We start from the raw sequence: 19,032 nt of genomic DNA, 5'->3' as shown, positions 1-19,032 counted from the left end.
GAGGCGGTTAGCGGCAACCTCGTGGCCGACAGATAGTCAGAACTGTTCATCGGTGCAGACATGCCATTGTCCAAGATGTCAAGAAAATTGTTCATTACTGAAAATGCACATCTGAAACTAGATCATCTGCCTGTGAAGAGACCTTGGGTTCACGAATATAATGAGGAGAGAGATGAACGGAGTGAATTTTATCATGTGTACCAACAATCTCGGTTGTTTGATGATAAATTTCAGGAGTACTTACGTATGAGCCAAGGGACACTTGATTTTTTGCCCACCAAAGTTGAAGTGAGGCTGGCCAAAGCCACATTGAACTACAGCCAGCCTATCGCTCCTGAGCATTTTAGTTTATCGGTTACAAAAGTAACAGGGTATTTGTACACATAAAGGTAGGTGTGGGCGCTCACCATCCACTCAATCGATGTAGTGCTGTTTTCGGGTGCCTGCCCTTTCCTTTCTTCCTTCTTTCCTTCCTTCCTCTTCTGTCTATCCTTCATTCTTTCCCCTTCCTTCTGTGTATGGGTGACTCTACACTGAATAACAATCCTAATGGTCTCTTGTACACCAGGAAACTATTTACTACTCTGGGTGGTAACCATATAACCAAATTATGGCACCTTGGTGGTTTAGTGGGTACTTAGGGAGCTCCAATCGGACTGAGCCGGTGCAAGTTTATATCCAAGGGATGGCTGGGGTTCATTGCTTACGAAATGCTAGTCAGATGAGTGAGGCTGGTCACTCATCTTAAATGTCATTACCAACTTGCCTAGCCCCGGGCTCCTACGCTCCTCATGGGGCAACTCTGGATCTGATGATGAATGAATGAATAAAGTTTCAATGTCTAACTGATATTAATGTCTGTTTGACGATACCTTAAAGATTATTTATCATGAGATTGATTATTCTTGATTTTTCATGTATGCTTATTCACGATACCAATTTCTACTCATTGCCTTTAATGAAATATCCATTGGACATTTCACTATCTGCTGAATTATATTTCATAGATTTCTGTACTGATAAATAACAAAATTTTCGATGTTCATTACATATATACGTACACACACACTTTCAGTGTATACACTTATGTTTATTAGTTTTAAGCCTACGTTGTAACAAAGTGAACTGAGCACTAAATACTAGTATGATTTCCAGACATTACTGGTTTTTGATAGATTTTATAACAACAATGGAACAATCATTACTTAAGCAATCTTAAAACAAAATAATGGCTCGATTATAACTTACCATCTGTATGCTGCTATTCACAGATATCCTCCCAGTGTTTCTTCAACACTCCAGTATTTTTGTGGAGTGGATCAGTTGGATCCCACACAGCTCTCCTGTGGTACACGGCTCCAATAAGTTGTTCAGTGGACATAATTACCAAACCTAACCGCCCCAACACGCAGTACCAGCACGAATGAATGATGATGCAAATGCGTGGGGAGTGGGGATGTCGCTAGGCGGTGCGCGATATTTTGGAACATGCTGCATCGCGTGGCGACGAGCGGGGAGGGTGAGCGGGGCGACAAACCTCCCCGCTCATTCAGTGTGGCCACCCACATAGAATTTAGTGTGTTTTATCGTGTCGCCTCATCCCTCTCCGCTCAAGTCGCCCCGCTCGTCGCGTTCGGTGTGGCCGCAGCCTTAGAGTTAGGTATCATATTATGCATTTATGGTGGTAATATCCCTGAACCACATATTGGCAACTTGTCATGTAATACCTTCATGGGGATAAATGAAACAGAATCATTGTGCTTGGCCTTGAATACATATTATATTAATACGGACACTGTGACAGCTGCACAACAATACATTTTGACAATATATCAGGTCCTTTCTTGGAATGGACAGCCTCCAAACTCTTGACTTTCAAATGCTTATGCAGCTTTTTCCCCCAATCTTCCATGATACTTTATACAGAAAAAAATCAAGAAAGCAAATAATTTTGCAGCAGGTTTAAGATTGTAATGTAATAATTTCACATTCCACTGGCCCTGGTACAGCAGACACACGGACATTACTGACATTGTTATCAGTGGTGCACTGTCAAGCCGACGTCAACTTATCACACAAAAACTAGTCTTTAAATCAACTTACTTGTGGAAAGTTATTCCCTGTTGTCTTGTTTCTATATTCCTACGGTTTTTACACCCAAAAGCAGTACAGTGTTGCGGCATTTCTAGGTAAACAGTGGTCAACTTTGCACACTGTCTGAAACAACATCGCCTGCCTCGACCGCTCCAAAATGGCGGCCGCGTAGACGTATCTAGTGTCATGCGGCATTTAGGTATATTTATATCTATGGGTAGATGCTTTAAAAAGTTAATGGATCCGTGTTTGGGAGTTGCGAAGGCACCACTGCTACTTAGTGTCTACTAACACTGATAGCCCTTTTGAAGCGCGTCATCCTTGCCCTGCTTTTTCATTCCCATTCTCTTTCCCCCTCATATTTTCTCAAATTTTCATGAATTTCAACCCCTTTCTTGTATTCAGATCCTCCGCATCGTGCTGTACTACATCATAACCTTCGGCGAGCACATCATCATCGCGCTGCTGTGGCACTATGGCGACCCCACCAACTACTACCACGACATTGGCCTGGCTGTCATGTTCGGCGGGTCGGCGGGCGGCCTGCTGTTTATGACTCTTTATTACTCATGCTTCCACCCCGATAAGGATCAGATCTGGATCAGGCACTGGTGGAGGGAGAGGAAAGAGAAGCAGAGGAAGAACGAGGTAGACATATATGAATTGCAGTGAAGAGAAACAAGGTGGTATAAATGAGTTACCATAGGAGTGAAAGAGAACTGAAACAATAAGGTGAACACAGATGAACTACAATTAAAAAAATAACATGACACGAAGACAGAAGATGAATACACATATCTGATCCTATATGGAATTCAGGATATTATTTACATCTTGGTAACTTATATTTGAGACATTTCTTTCGGGTTAAGAACGAACGATTTTGGTCTTCTTAGATAAATGCTAGTAATCATTAATAATTGTAATTGATCATACTATTGCTATGGACACACTGAAGAACTTTATTGAGGCAAATTCCACACGACTTTGTTTTGCAAGGTGAAAACTTGGCAGCAGTGAGGAATGGAATTACAAGAATTTTTTTATAATACTATGACAGAACATTTTTTTTTTTTTTAATACAGACTTGGTGTTATCTTTTCTGTTTAATTGTCCCCTAAGTCACTGTAGGTTTAATGCTAATTTGTACTTGGATATTAATCTTAGTCATATTTAAACCATATAATTTCCGTGCATAACACACTCTTTATTCCATATATCATTGTAGAGAATCAAGGAACAAAAAGAACTAAATGCAGGAATAACGGGAAGAAAAAATGTGCTTTGGCTCAGCAACGATTTCAGCTTAACTGAAACCCAGACAGTTCACAACTGGCAATGTCGTTTAAAACGCTGATGAAAAGAAGGAGAATACAATGAGTGTCTATTTACTGTGCACAGTTTACTGATATGTCACACAAGTTCAAAGGCTTAAGAAACTACAAGAATTATATTAGACTTGTTAGTATAGTTATCTTCCAACAAGACAGGACCTCAGTTCTGCAATATATATTATGTACATGTACTTTCTAATTTAACAATAAAATGTCTTGTACTGATAGCTGTGTATTACAACACTGAAGCCTTAAATACGAGAGAGAGAGAGAGAGAGAGAGAGAGAGAGAGAGAGAGAGAGAGAGAGAGAGAGAGAGAGAGAGACTACTCGTAGGGTTTGCAGTGACATCACCTCTAAGAAAACGAAGTGGAGGTCACGGAACCTCTCAAATCGTTAACACCTAATGAATTTCTATCTCGCGACCCTCATACAGTCAAAAGGCATAATTGTAGCCTACTTTAACTTTGTTACCTCCTCATCGCTGTTGACTGAAGGACACCATTTTAAGTATCACCACGGGGCTACTGGATGCATACATACTCTTTCTTGTCCTCAGAACATAAACGTTTATTCGAGTAAAGGCAAGACAACCTACGTGGCCCCTGCCTCACCGACTAAGCTTCTTTTACGACAAGTATATAAATGAGGAGCACTGGGAAGGTAAGAAGCACTGGGAAAGCGGGGGGTACAACAATGAGAAGCATTAGGAGGGTGAGGAGTAAGAGGGTGAGGAGCACAGGGAAGGTGAAGAGTAAGAAGATGAGGAGCACAGGGAAGGTGAAGAGTAAGAAAATGAGGAGCACAGGGAAGGTGAAGAGTAAGAAGATGAGGAGCACTGGAAAAATGAGGACTACGAAAGCAAGGAGGACTGGAAGGGTTAGGTGCAATGAGAAGGTGAAGAATATGAAAGTAAGGAGCTTTAGGAAGGTGAGGAGCTTTGACAAAGAGTAGTATGAAGGTGAGAAGCACTGGTAAGGTGAGGAGCATTGGAAAAGTGAGGAGTATGAGGGTGAGATGAACTGTGCAGGTAAGGAGTATGAGAGGGAAGAGCACTGAGATGGGGAGGAATATGAAGCTGAGGAGCAAAGAGGCAGAGAGCATTGGAAAGGCTAGGAGTATGAGGGTGAGGAACATTGGGAAGGTGAAGAGCATTGGGAAGGTGAGGAAAACTGAGAAGGCGAGGAGCACTGGGAAAGAGAGGCCCACTGGGAAAGTGAGAAGCATTGGAAAGGTGAGGAGCATTGGGAAGGTGAAGATCACTAGGAAGGTGAGGAGCATTAAGAAGGTATGAAACACAGGGAAGTTTAGATTCCCTGAGAAAGTGAGGAACATTGGGAAGGTGAGGAATATGAGGGTAAGGAGCACTGAGAAGGTGATGAAAATTAAAGTGAGAAACATTGGGAAAGTGACCAGCATTGGGAAGATGAAGAGCACTGGGAAAGTGACGAGCACTGAGGTGGTGTGAAGCACTGGAAATAGGTGAGGAGTATGGGGTTTGTCACGAATTCGCGACGTTATGTATTTATACAAATTTGTGACATTGTACTTTGGTGAGAAAACCACGGACTCTAGTGGAATTTCCACTGGGCATCACTCAGTTCAACCGTCCTCGTATGCACTTCGATCGGGATGGTTTTCAGAACATTTGTCACTTTCATAAGTGACCATTCTTATGCACGACATTAGTGCTTTCACTGAGTGATTTTATTGCGTGTGTATATCGGTCGCCACGCCTACTTCCGGCCACGCCTACTTCCGGCGAACACGGCCATCTCTTGCTCGCCTTCCCTGTTTGAACTTAGTCAGCTTTGGATCGCCTCGAGAGTAGGATCGTTTGTGCCCAGCGTCGAGATCAGCGTCTCCACTGTACAGCGATTTCCTGGATCTCCACCTAGACGGTGATCAGTGAAGTGGGCTTGCAGCAAATAGCAGCGCTTGGTGTCCATCACGCAGACGCCCAGTCTTTCATAGCTTCACCTCCATTCCCTCCACTGACCAGTATTTCTGTTCATTTTTTGTTTAGACTTAAGTCTGATTAGCTTTTGAATGAGCGAGTGAGTGTATTTCCTTTGTTATTTGAATTCATGAGTCCCTCTATGACCGTGAATTCCCCTTTTGAGTTCATTTTGAGACTCATATAAGGTAAATTTATTTTATTGTAATCAATAAATTTACAGTTCTTTTCTTTGAAATTAATGTAATTAGCATCGTGTTTTATTTCTCCACATTAAGCTTACTTTAGTCTGCCGCTCCTAGTTTGCACAAACTCCTTACATTATTCATAACCGGTATTTAAGCCAGTTCTTCCATATTTAAATTTAAATCCGTTGTGCCAGCCAGGAGTTAAGCACCGGCAAGAACCTGTTCATTATTATTAGTATTAGTTATTGATTGTCAGGGGTGGAGTCACTTTGTCAAGAGGCTAACAGTACTAACAATCAGCATTCGTGAGCGATTAGCCTCTGCTGTGTACTCGTACTGTTGAGGAAGTTTATAAAATTCCCTTCCTCAGAGAATCGGCGAAGTAAGCCACATAAAGTAAAACTTACTACTCGATTTTCGCAAGTCAGTTCCTTGTCTCTACTTTCAAGCAATATCCAGCATTTTTTTTTTTTTCAAATTCTTAAATTCACATCCACCCGTGACATCTGGCGACCTCATTCCAGGATATTAACTCCTAGTTCTAAAGTTATTAACAAAATAATACTCACTCACACGTAGGTATCTGTTATCATTAAAGTCTATAGGCACTATCTTACTGGTGGTTATTGACTCAGCTCTATTAATTTTACGTAACAGTTTTCCCAGTCAGTTGCCTTTTTTTCTTTCTAATTTTCTTTATCAGTTTAACTAGATAAAACTGGTCATCACCAACCTGTACCTATATTCTTTACTTTTGATTATTACCATTTCTCTGCGAAACAGCACTCAGTACTCAGTCTTTAGTCCACTCAGCCTTAGTTGAGTTAGCATCATGGCTACTAATATATATGTACAGGAAGCCAAAGATATGAGGCTTACTGACCCCAGGGAAATTAAAGATTATGTACTCTCACGGTTCACTCTTGAACAGCAGCGTGAGACTCGTGAAGAGAGTAGAATTCAACGCAAACATGAGCGAGAACAACGTGAGAGAGAACGTGAACACGAACGTGCCGAGCGTGAGGCACGTGAGAAACATGAACTCGAGATCCTGAAGCTCAAGCAAGACTCCTTGGCTTCAGACACATCTGGTACAGCTAACCCAAGCTCCACGAGTGCTCTCCCTGCACATATTCTGGCAACCCCACGCCTCATGCTTCCTTCATATAAAGATGGCGAGCGAATTGAGCCATTCATAGCTCGTTTCGAAGACATGGCGCAGCTGTACCAGCTGGATGAGGCAGCTAAGCGGCTTCAGTTTCTTAGCTTGTTTGAGGGCCCTGCCCTCGATATTCTCCACAGAATTTGTGGAGACAATCTCATATATGAGATGATGAATGTCGCACTCATCAAAGTGTACGTTCTCACAGTTGACGATGCCAGGAGTCAGTTTATGAGGGCGCGTCTACAAGAAAAGGAGACTGCTGTTAGGTTCCTCAATCAGCTTACTGCTTACTTAGATGAGTGGATGGAGAAAGATGAAACCCTTGCATGCAAGAGGGGATAATTGACCTTATGCTGCACACAAAACTAGAACAGTCGTGGCCTGCTGAGCTTATGGCTCAGCTTAAGATCTGTCAGGTAAGGGAGGCCAGCCAAATGGTGGAGAAGGCTGATGCATTCTTCACTGCCTATGGGTACCAAACTCGTAAGCAACACACCTGGAACAGGAAAGCTGACAAGTCTGGGAAACCATCTCAGACTGAACCCCAGCATCAAGGCCGTTCTCAGAATAATGACCAAGGTCCAAACAAACTGCAGAAGAAGGACCAGGAGCAATATACCCAGAAACCTGAGTGGAAGCGGTTCAACAAGCAGAACCCTAATCAGCAGCAGTATCTCAAGCAGCAGCAGAGCAAGGACAAACCACCTAACCCTCAGTCAGGACAATCGACTTTAGTGTATCGGAGTCAGGATGCAAAAACAGCCTTCATTCCACAACAAGCACACAGTGGTGTCGTCTCCACCAGTACAGGTACTTCCCCACAGTTCACTAGTCCCCCAGCGACAACGAACCCTCCTCCATAGGTGGTCAGTGCTCCATCTCCCCAGACGATGAGTATGACCCCTCAGGTATCTAATTCTCAGGGCACCATGTTTGCCGCATTGCTCATTCAGCAGCCTCATCAATGGCTGGTCGCTTCCTCCACAGGCCCTCCCACAGGCAACAGTGCCTTCCTTGTTCAGCCAGGGTTTGCGGGAGGCGCTCCTGTAAAGGTCCTGAGAGACAATGGTTCCTCAGGTTGCTCTGTCAGGCAAAGTCTAGTTCAGGCAGCCTGAAGAGTACACAGGTCAACAAATCCAAGCTCAGCTTATTGATGGATCAGTGAGATTGTTCCCTGAGGCAAGTATCAAGGTGGCATCTCCATTTTACACTGGTACGACAGTCGCAGTTGTCATGCCAGAACATTTGTTTGACCTAATAACAGGCAACATACCAGGTGCCAAGTATAGTTGCACCGTAGATGATGCTACATGGACTTTGGCTACAGTAACACGAGCCATGGCCGAGGCTTCAAACTATGTCACCCCGTTGACCATTGTATTGCCACAAGATCTGATATGTAGTCAAGATGTTGTCCAAGAAGAACATTCTGACCCGACACTTGCTGCCGTGCGGAAGAAATGAAAAGGTAAAGTGATTAAGTATTCATGGGGAGGTCAAGCTAGGTTCCTTTGTAAGCAAGGACAGCTGTACTATGAGTCACAAACACCCCAGGGAGAGGTTCGATTGCAGTTTGTTGTCCCTGCTAAGTATCGCCAAGCAGTGTTAGAATGGGGTCATTGTTCAGCATCAGGAGGTCACATGGGCAAAAGGAAAACCCAAGGCTGCATCTGTGCTGACTTTTTCTGGCCAGGAATGGGACAGGAAATAAATAGGTTTGTGCATTCCTGCAATGTGTGTCAACATACCACCAATTAGGGACATGTCCTTCCTGTGATGTTTGAATCCATGGCCATAATCTCTGAGTCAGTTGAAAGAGAGGGCACTGGCAGTGTGGGTGCAGACATGACGTCTCGCCCATTGGTCCCACAGGACACGTTATGTTCTAGGTCTGTACATACATAGGTACCGTAGGTTAAGGGGGAAGTTTGAGAATCCCTTAGGGGCAATCCGAAGCTGTGTTTGAATTACCTTGTGGTGTCTCGAGCTTTGGGCCTCTCTGAGGATTCCCAGAGAATGCACATTATCCACATGAATGTTAACACCACGTCGGGTGTTAAAATGTGACCTGTCCAAGATTGCGTAAGGATTCTCAGCTTGGTGATATTAATTGTAAGTGTAGAGTTAGACTTAACCAGTAAACTGCCCGTTCTGAGAGATTTGAGCAATCCAAAGACTAGCATATTTCCTGGTTAATATTGTAGGTTTAACCAGTAAACTACAGGGGTCCTCAGAGATTTGAGCAATCCAAGGACTATGTTTCCTGGTTAATAATGTATCCATTAAGAAAATAATAGTGTACTTTTTGTAGCATATGTACTGACTACTAGGCAGAGAGAGAAATTGTAATTTAATAAAAATTGTTTGTCACACTGACACTTTTGAAGCTTCACCTTGATTAATTTCGCAGGTACAGCTGGCGGGTGTAGCAGTTATGTCGTGCAGATCAGCTGATTGTCTCTGCCGCATGCTGCTGCCTCTTTTCTTCTGCCTCGTTGTCTCCATTTACTATTGAATTGTATCATATCATTTTACACATGAGTACAGTTACACTACGACTGTCACAACTACACTGTGTATTACATACACCACGCTACATAACAATTAGTTGTTAATGTAACTGTAGCAAATTTTCAATCAGTTTTACCCGAGTACAGGATTTTTCACCATCGTCATGGAGTTTATTCCTAAAGCTTGCTTCTATTAATGTAAATACGAGGTTTTCTTTGCTCATTGGCGACTGTGATTTTCTCCTGTAGCAGGATAGTACACACACCACAGTGTGAATCTTGTGTGACTAAGTTAAGATTTATATGTATGCAAATATTGTAAAATTTTTCCCAAGAAAAATTTGATTTTAATGGGGCGTAATGTCACGAATTCGCGACATTAAATATTTATACAAATGCGTGACATTGTACTTTGATGAGAAAACCACGAACACTAGTGGAATTCCCACTGGACATCACTCAGTTCAACCATCCTCGTATGCACTTCGATCGGGATGGTTTTCAGAACATTTGTCATTGTTTCGTAAGTGACCTTTCTTATGCACAACATTAATGCTTTCACTGAGTGATCTTATTGCATACCGGGTATGTATATCGTTCGCCCTCTCTCCATTGACTGTTGAAGTTAGGCCACGCCTACTTCCAGCGAACACAGCCATCTCATGTCCCCCTTCCCTGTTTGAACTTAGTCAGCTTTGGATCGCCTCGGGAGTAGGATCATTTGTGCCCAGCGTCAAGAGCGCATCTCTGTTGTACAGCGATTTCCTGGATCTCCACCTAGACGGTGATCGGTGAAGTGGCCTTGCAGTGAATAGCAGCACTTGGTGTTCATCACGCAGATGCCCAGTCTTTCATAGCTACAGCTCCATTCCCTCCACTGACCAGTATTTCTGTTCATTTTTTTTTTCTAGGCTTAAGTCTGATTAGCTTCTGAATGAGCGAGTGAGTGTATTTCCTTTGTTATTTGAATTCATGAGTCCCTCTGTGACCGTGAATTCCCCTTTTGAGTTCATTTTGAGACTCATATAAAGTAAATTTATTTTATTGTAATCAATAAATTTACAGTTCTTTTCTTTGAACTTGATGTAATTAGCATCGTGTTTTATTTCTCCACATTAAGCTTACTTTAGTCTGCCGCTCCTAGTTTGCACAAACTCCTTACATTATTCATAACCGGTATTTAAGCCAGTTCTTCCATATTTAAACTTAAATCCGTTGTGCCAGCCAGGAGTTAAGCACCAGCAAGAACCTGTCCATTATTATTAGTATTAGTTATTGATTGTCAGGGGTGGAGTCACTTTGTCAAGAGGCTAACAGTACTAACAATCAGCGTTCGTGAGCGATTAGTCTCTGCTGTGTACTGTTGAGAAAGTTTATAAAATTCTCGTCCTTAGAGAATCGATGAAGTAAGCCAGAATAAAGTAAAACTTGCTACTCGATTTTCACAAGTCAACTCTTTGTCTCTACTTTCAAGCAATATCTAAGCATTTTTAATTCTTAAATTTACATCATCCCGTGACAGGGTTGAGGAGCACTGGTAAGATGTGAAGTACTGGGAATGTAAGGAGCACTGGGAAGATGAGGAGCATTGGGAAGGTGAGGAGGACTGGAAAGGTAAGGGGCAATGGGAAGATGAGGTGCAACGGGATGGCGAGGAGTATGAGGTGAGGACCATTGGACGTCGAGGAGCATGAAGGTGAGGTAAGTTGAGAAGATGAAGAGAACTGGAAAAGTGAAGATCTTTGGTAAGGTAAGGAGTTTTGGGAAGGTGAGGAGCACTGGGAAGGCGACGATTATTGGGAAGGTGGAAGCGTTCTCCACGTGAGGAGCACAGGGGAGGTAAGGAGCACTGGCAAGGTAAGGATCATCGGCAAGGTGAGGAGTATGAAGAAGGGAACATTTGAAAGGTGAGTAACACTGAGAATATTTGGAGTACGAAGGTCAGAGGCACTGGCAAAGTGAGGAGCACTGAGGTGAGGAATATGAGCAAGAGGAGCATTGGGAACGTGAGGAACAATGCGAAGCTGAGGGGCACTTGGAAGGGGAGGAGTACGAATGTGAGGAGCAATGGAAAGGTGAGGTGCATTGGAAAGGTCAGTAGGATTGGGAAGATGAGAATTAGGAAGGTGAGGAGCATTTTGATGATGAGGAACATTGGGAATTCGAGGAATATGAATCTGAGGAGCTTTGAAAAGGTACAGTAGAGCATTGTGAACGTGAGGACTAAAAAGTTAAGAAGCATTTGGGAAGGTAAGGATTATTGGAAAAGTGCAGACTATTTGGAAGACAAGGAGTATTGGGAAGGTGAGAAGGACTGAAAATATGAGGATCGTTGGGATGATGAGTAGTATGAGAGTGTGGAGCATTGACAGGGTGAGGAGCATGAGGGTAAGGAGCATTGGGAAGGTAAGGATCAATGCAAATGTAAGTGATCATTGGGAAAGTGAGGGGTATTAGAACGGTGAGCATTCTGAAGGTATGGAGGACTGGGAAGGTGAGGTGCACTGGGATGGTGAAGAGCATGGGGAAGGCGATGAACGTGGAAGTGAGACTGGGGAGCGTGAGAATCATTGGTAAGTTAATTATCTGAAGAGGAGTAGTGGGAAGGCGAGGAGTTTTGAGAAGTTGAGGAAGATTAGGAAGATGAGAAGCATTGCGAAGGTGAGGAGTATTGGGAAGGTGAGGAGCATTGGGAAGGTGAGGAGCATGTGGGTGAGGCGCATTTGTAAGGTTAAGAGTGTGAGGATGAGGTGCACTGGGATGATTAGGGGCATGGGGAAGATGAGGAGCATTGTGAAAGTAAGGAGCAATTGAACGGCGTGTATCATTGGGAAGGTGACGAGTACAGGAAGAGCGAGGATCATTGCAAAGGTGATGAGGGTTCTGGAGGTAAGAAGCCTTGGGAAAGTCAGGAGCTGTAGGAAGATTAGGAGAATTGGGAAGGTGAGGAGCATTAAAAGAGTGAGGAGCAATGAGGTAAGGAACATTGGGATGGTGAGGAGCATTAAGAATATGAGGATCAATGGGAAGGTGATGAATATTTGGGAGGTGAGGAGCATTCGGAAGGTAGGCAAGGTTGGGAAGGTGAAGAGCACTGGGAAGGTGAGGAGGATTGAGATGTGGAGGATGAGGAAGGTGAGGAACGTTGGGAAGGTAAGGAGCATTGGGAATGTTAGAGTCACTGGGAAGATTAGGAGGATTTGGAAGGAGAGGAGGACGGGGAAGATTAGGAGGACTGGCAAGGTGAGGAGTTATGTGAATGAGATGCATTGGGAAGGTGAGGGAGTATAAAGGTGATGAATATTGGGAATGTGAGCAATATGCGGGTGAGGAACAATGGGAGGATGCAAAGCAATTCGACCGTAAGGATCAGTGGGAAGGTGAGGAGTATTGGAAATGTGAGGAGGAATGGGAAGGTGAAGGGCATCGTGAAAGTAAAGCACTGTGAAGGTGAGGAGCACTGGGAAGACGAAAAGCATTGTGAGGGCGAGGGGTGTGACGGTGAGACGCACTGGGAGTGTGAAGAAAATTGGGAAGGTGAGGAGCACTGGGAAGGGGAGAAGTATGAAGGTGAGCACTTGGAAGGTAAGGAGAACTGGAAAGGTGAGGAATAATGTGAAAGTGAGGAGGATTTGGAAGGTGTGGATTACTGGGACGGTTATAAGGACTGGAAAGGTGATTAGGAGGAGGAAGGTGAGAAGCAATGGGAAGATGAGGACTATGAGGGTGAAGGGCATTGCGATGGCAAAGAGCATGAAGGTGAGGAGTACTGTGAAGGTGAGGAGCACTGGGAAGATGAGGATCATGTGGAAAATTAGGAGCACTGGAAATGTGAGGAGGATTCAGAAAACGAGGAGTATGAAGATGAGGAGCAATGGGAAGAAGCAAAGCACTGGGAAGTAATGAGCATTGGCAAGGTCATGCATACTGGAAACATGAGGAGCACTGGTAGCACTGGAACGGTGGGTAGATTGAAGGTTAGGAGAATTGGAAAGTTGGGAAGTATTGGAAAAGTTAGGAGAACTGGGAAAGTGAGGAGCACTGGGAATTTCAGGAGCACTGGAAAGGTGAGACGTATTGGAAAGATGAGAAGAATTGGGAAAGTGAGAAGTATGAAGGTAAGGATTTTTGGTTAGGTAAGAACTGTTAGGAAGGTGAGGAATATTGGGAAGGTGAGAAGTATTGGGAAGGTGAGGATAATTAGAAGCTGAGGAGCATTGGGAAGGCGAGTAGTATTCGGAAATTCAGGAACATCGTAAAGGTGAAGAGCATTGTAAAGATGAGCAGTTTTAGGAAGTTGAGTATTATTGGGAAGGTGAGGAGTAAGAAGGCGAAGGGCATTGGGATGGTGAGGAGTATTGAGAAAGTGAGGAGCATTGCGAAGGTGAGAAGCATTGAAAAGGCAAGGAGTACTGGAAAGGTGAGGAGCAATGCAATGAGAAGGTGAGGAGGATTGGAATGATTGTGTATGAACGTTAGGAGCACTGGGAAGGTGAGGGACATTGGGAAGGTGAGGAGCATTGACAAGGTGAGGAGTATGAAACTCAGGAGCACTGGGAAGGTGAGGAGTATGAAGACGAGAAGCACTGGGGAGATGTGGGCATTGGAAGAACGGTGAGTATTGGGAAGGTGAAGAAAATATGGAAGAAGAGGTGTATTGGAAAGGTGAGGATTTTGAACTTGAAAATGATTAGGAAGGTGAGGAGTATTGGGACGGTGAGGACTATCAAGGTGAGGAGCATTGGAAATGTGAGAAGTACTGGGAAAGTAAGGAGCACTGGGAAGATGAGGTGCATTGGGAAGATGAGGAACATTGGAAAAGTAAGGAGCACTGGGAGGGTGAGGAATACTGAGAATGTGAGGAGTACTGGAAAGCTGGGGACCATTGGGAAGGTGAGGAGTATGTGGGTAGGAGCACTGAGAAAGTGGGTAGTATGAGTGTGAGGAACACTGGGAAGGAGAGGCACAAACCGACTGTGAGGATCAGTGGGAAGATGTGGAATAATGGATAGGTGAGGAGCACTGGGAATGTGAGGAGGATCGGGTATTCGGGGAGCACCGGCAAGGTATGGAGCACTGAGGTGAGGTGGATTGGAAAGGTGAGGAATACTTGGAAGGTGCAGAATATTTTGTAGGTGAGGAGGACTAGGAAGATGAAGAGCACTGGGAAGGTGAGGAGTACTGGGAAGGCGAGTAGTACTGGGGTGAGGTGCATTGGGAATTTGAGGCGTATGAAAGTGCTGATCATTGGGAAAGTGAGGATAATTGGGAAGTTTAGGAGAATTGGGAAGGAACGTTGGGCATGTGAGGAGCACTAGAAATGTCAGCAGTGTGAAAGTGAGAAATACTTGGAAGCTGAGGAGTATTGGGAAAATGTGGTGTATTGGGAAGGTTATTGTAATTGGGAAGGTGATAAGCATTGAAGAGATGAGGAGTATGAGGATGAATTACAATGGGATGGCAAGGAGTATGAAGGTAAGAAGCATTGTGAAGGTGAGGAGTATGAAGATGAGGAGTATTAGGAAAGTGAAGCAAATGAGGGAAAGCAGCACTGGGTAAGTGGGTAGCACTGGGAATGGGAGGAACATTTTTAACCAGAGGAGCATTGGGAAGGTGAGAAGCACTGGGAAGGTAAGGAGGACTGGAAGTGAGGATCAATAGGAAGATGAACATTGGGAAGGTGAGGAGCTTTTGGACAGTCAGGAGCATTAGGAAGGCGGGGAGTACTGGGAAGGCGAGGAGCACGAAGGTAAGGAACATTGGAAAGGCAAGGAGTATGAAGGTGAGAAGCATTGCGAAGGTGAGGAGCACTGGGAAGGTGGAGAGCATTGTGAAAGAGATGAATAATGGGAAGGCGAGGAGCATTAGGAAGGTAAGGAGCATTGAGGTGGGGAAGACTGGAACGGTGAAGAGTATTTTGAAGGTAGGGAGGACTGGGAAGGTGATGAGCGTTGGGAAGGTCTGGAGCACTTGGATAGTGAGGAGCACTGAGAAGGTGAGTAGTGTTATGATGAGGAACATTAGGATGTTGAGGAGTACGAGGGAGATGATCATTCAGAAGAGGTTCATTGGGAAGGTGAGGAGTACTTGGAAGGTAATGGGGACTGGGAAGGTTAAGATGATTGGGAAGGTGAGAAGCATTTGGAAAGTAAGGAGCCTTGTGAAAGCGGGGAGCATTGGGAATGTGATGAGCATTGCGACGGTGACTAGCACTGGAATGGTGAGGCGCATATGAAAGGCGACAAGAATGAAGGAGAGGAGCATGATGAAGGTGAGTAGCCTTATGAGGGAAAGGAAAATTGGGTAGAAAAGTAGCACTGGGAAGGGGTGGAGCATTTTGAAGGTGAGGAGCATTGGGAAGAGAATGAAAGTTGGGAACGTGAGGAGCAATGAGAGGGTGAGGGGCACTGGGAAGGGAGGGGGCATTGGGAACGTCAGGAACACTGGGGAGGCGATGAGTACGAAGGTGAGGAACATTGGGAAGGTAAGTAGGACTGGGAAAGCGAGTAGCACTAGAAAGATGAGGAGCACTGGGAAAGTGACGAACATTAGGAAAACGAGGAGTATGAAGGTGGGAAGCATTGGTAAAGAGAGGAGCACTGGTAAGGTGAGGAGCATTGGGAAGGTTAGGAACACTAGGAAGGCGAGGAGCACTGAGGTGAGAAGCATTGGGAAGATGAAGAATAATTTGAAAGTGAGGAGCATTTTGAAGATGAGAGGGACTGATAAAGTCAGGAGGATTGGGAAGGTTAGGAACATTAGGAAGGTGAGTAATACCGTATTAGGGTGAGGAATATTAGGGAGGTGAGGGGCATGAGGGCAAGGATCACTGAGAAGGCGAGAATCAGTGGGAAGATGAGGATCATTGGGAAGGTGAGGAATACTGGGAAGGTGAAGTGAACTGGGAAGTCGATTACATTTGGGATGGTGAGGAGCATTTGGAAGGTACGGATCCTTGTTAAGGTGAGGATCATACAGTGATAACCACCGCGACGGAGAGTAGCACTGGAAAAGAGAAGAGCATTGGGAAGGCGCCGAGCATGAAGGTGAGGAACATCAGGAAGGTGATGAGCATCTGGAAGGTAAGGTTCCTTGTTAAAGTGTGCAGCATAAGGAAGGTGTTGAGCATTGCGACGGCGAATAGCACTGGGAAGGTGGGAAGCATTGGGAAGGCGCCGAGCATGAAGGTGAGAAACATCAGGAAGGTGATGAGCCCTGGGAAAGGGAGGGTCATTGGGAAAATTTAAAGGATTTGAAAGGTAAGGCAAATGAGGAAGATGAGGAGGACTGGGAAAGCAATGAGTATAGGGAAGGTGAGAGGAATATGTCGTGAGTAATATGAGGGTGAGGTGGAATGTGTAGGTGAGTAGTATGAGGGTGAGGAGGAATGTGTAGGTGAGTAGCATGAGGGTGAGGTGGAATTTGTAGGTGGGTAGTATGAGGGTTAGGTGGAATGCTTTGGTGAATAGTAGTGAGGTGGAATGTGTTGGTGAGTAATATGAGGGTAAGGTGGAATGTGTAGGCAAGTAGTATGAGGGTGAGGTGGAATATGTAGGTGAGTAGTATGAGGGTGAGGTGGAATATGTAGGTGAGTAGTATGAGGGTGAGATGGAATGTGTAGGTGAGTAGTATGAGGGTGGAGTGGAATGTGTAGGTGAGTAACATCAGGGTGTGGAACACTGGGAAGTTGAGAAGTATAAGGGTGAGGAGCTTTGAGAAAATGAGGATCAACTGGAAAATGAGTATCTCTGGGAAGGCCAGGAATGTGAAAGTGAGGAGCATTGGCAAGCTGGGGAGTACTGGAAGGGTGAAGAGTACTGGGAGCATTATGAAAGTGAGGAGCAGTGGGATAGTGAGATATACTGGGAAAGTGAGAGGCACTGGGAAGCCAAGAAGCTTGGGGAAGGAGAGGAATTAGGGGAAAGTGAGGCATATCGGGAAGATGAGGAGTATGAAGGTGAGGAGCATTGGGAAGTAATGATTACTGGGAAAATGGGGAGTACTGGGAGAGTAAGGAGCATTGGGAAGATGTGATATACAGTATGAAGGCGAGGAGCACTGGGTAGGTGAGGAGCACTGAATAGATGAGGTGCATGGGGAAGCTCAGACGTATGAACGTGAGGAGCATTGGGAAGATGAGAAGAATTGGGGAGATGTGGCATATGAAAGTAACAAGCCTTGGGGCGGTTAAGAGTATGATGCTAAGGAGGACTGGGATCAGGGGCGCAGCCAGAAATATAATTCGGGGGGAGCCACAATGACTAACCATGAGAAATATAAAACACAATGCACTTCACCATTTGGGTTGATGTATGGCAAAATTACCCTTCTTGCTGATTTTTTCCATTGTATAAGGTACAGTTCCTGCTAATAAGACAAGACCACCAATGACATACTGCCGAAAATCATCAGTATACTGTACAGTATATCATCACAAACTGGCCAGCTGCATTTCTCAGTTCCTCTCCTTTCCAAATTTTCACTGTACAACTCTTTTTCCCTACTTTTAACACTATGCCAATATATGCTTTTTTTGCCATAATCCACATCACAATATTTTCTCTCTTTAGGGCATGCATGCAACATGAAAATCAGAAATATATACTTGTTGTCATCAAAACCACCATAAATACAGCAAACTATAAAATGTAGTAGTATATAATGCATGAAGAGTAGGTTTTTCCTTGAGAAAATCACAAATGAAATTATTGTTCCAACTCATTCTGGGTAAAAAAAAAAAAAAAAAATGGTGGGCGAGTCGGGACAATTGTCTATTAATCCTTCAGCACTGCTTTGCTGTAAAAATGCATTTTCTGGATAAATCACAAAAAACTATAACAATTGAAGATTTCACCCACCAAAAAGTAGACCTTTAGCCCTAAAACTGACTGTGGGAGAGGAAAATTGGCAAAATATGTGTATTTTCAAAAATGAAATTCTACAAAGGTCTAAATGCTACCCTTTCATATTTGCACATTTTTTATGCGTTATTCGTTGTTCTATAGAAAACTAGTATTAACAACATTTGTAAAGTTGGGGCAGGGCTATTGAATGGGCACCTTAAAATGGTAATGTCTTGGCATTTGGCATTGCAGTGCCCACTGTTCCAACTCACCGTGTCCCACACTGTCCCAACTCACCATACTCATTGCTAATGCTAAAATCCATCGTCTGTTAAATACTTCACTTATTTCATTGATGATTAGTTTGCTTCAGTGATGGTTGCCACACAGGGCACGGGTAGCTAAAGCCTGAAATATATCACAAGGAATATCTTAAGCAATCATTGGCTTCCAGTTTCTGCGTGCACCTACACTTACCTAGAACTCATTGCATGACATTATCATTTGTTATTACAATGTAATGCATTTGTTGAACATAAACTGACCTTTTAGAGCCTGAACTCATGAAGTCCAATATACTTGACTGCTACGGCTGCTTCCGTTTCATAATACAGTGATCCAGGGAAACCCATGGAATACGTGAGGATATGGAGAATGTGAGTGCATTGAAGTACCTGTGGAGTGTGATGAGTAAGGATGGAATTTTGGGGGATGAAGTGCGTGAAAGGGTACAGCAGGGAAGGAAGGTTGTTGGTTCACTGAAAGCAGTGATGAGAAATAGGGAGGTGAGTATGGAAGTTAAAAAGTCACTGCATGATAGTATTGTGATCCCTACCCTGACGTATGAAAGCAAGGCGTGGACCTTGCAAGAGGGGAACAAGTCAAGAGTGAGAGCAGTGGAAATGAGTTACTTGAGAGGAGCATGTGGAGTGTCATGGAGGG

The 19,032-nt window shown here is 44.2% G+C and overlaps 1 protein-coding gene across 1 annotated transcript in view; it reads left to right on the top strand.

The window, feature by feature from the left end:
* Window positions 1–19,032, top strand: part of LOC145404003 (uncharacterized) — a 364,619-nt gene that overhangs the window by 330,322 nt on the left and 15,265 nt on the right. Inside the window, exons 7-10 of the mRNA XM_080275607.1 lie at window positions 2,500–2,742; window positions 6,429–6,558; window positions 16,226–16,434; window positions 17,009–17,204. Coding sequence (XP_080131733.1) covers window positions 2,500–2,742; window positions 6,429–6,558; window positions 16,226–16,434; window positions 17,009–17,204 — 778 coding nt within the window. The remainder of the gene's footprint in view (window positions 1–2,499; window positions 2,743–6,428; window positions 6,559–16,225; window positions 16,435–17,008; window positions 17,205–19,032) is intronic.

The sequence above is a fragment of the Coenobita brevimanus genome, chromosome 62 (genome assembly GCF_032717465.1).
Source record: "Coenobita brevimanus isolate Jiangsu-jjx chromosome 62, ASM3271746v2, whole genome shotgun sequence".
Taxonomy (NCBI): Eukaryota; Metazoa; Arthropoda; class Malacostraca; order Decapoda; family Coenobitidae; genus Coenobita; species Coenobita brevimanus.
This window is presented reverse-complemented; position numbering and strand designations above follow the sequence as displayed.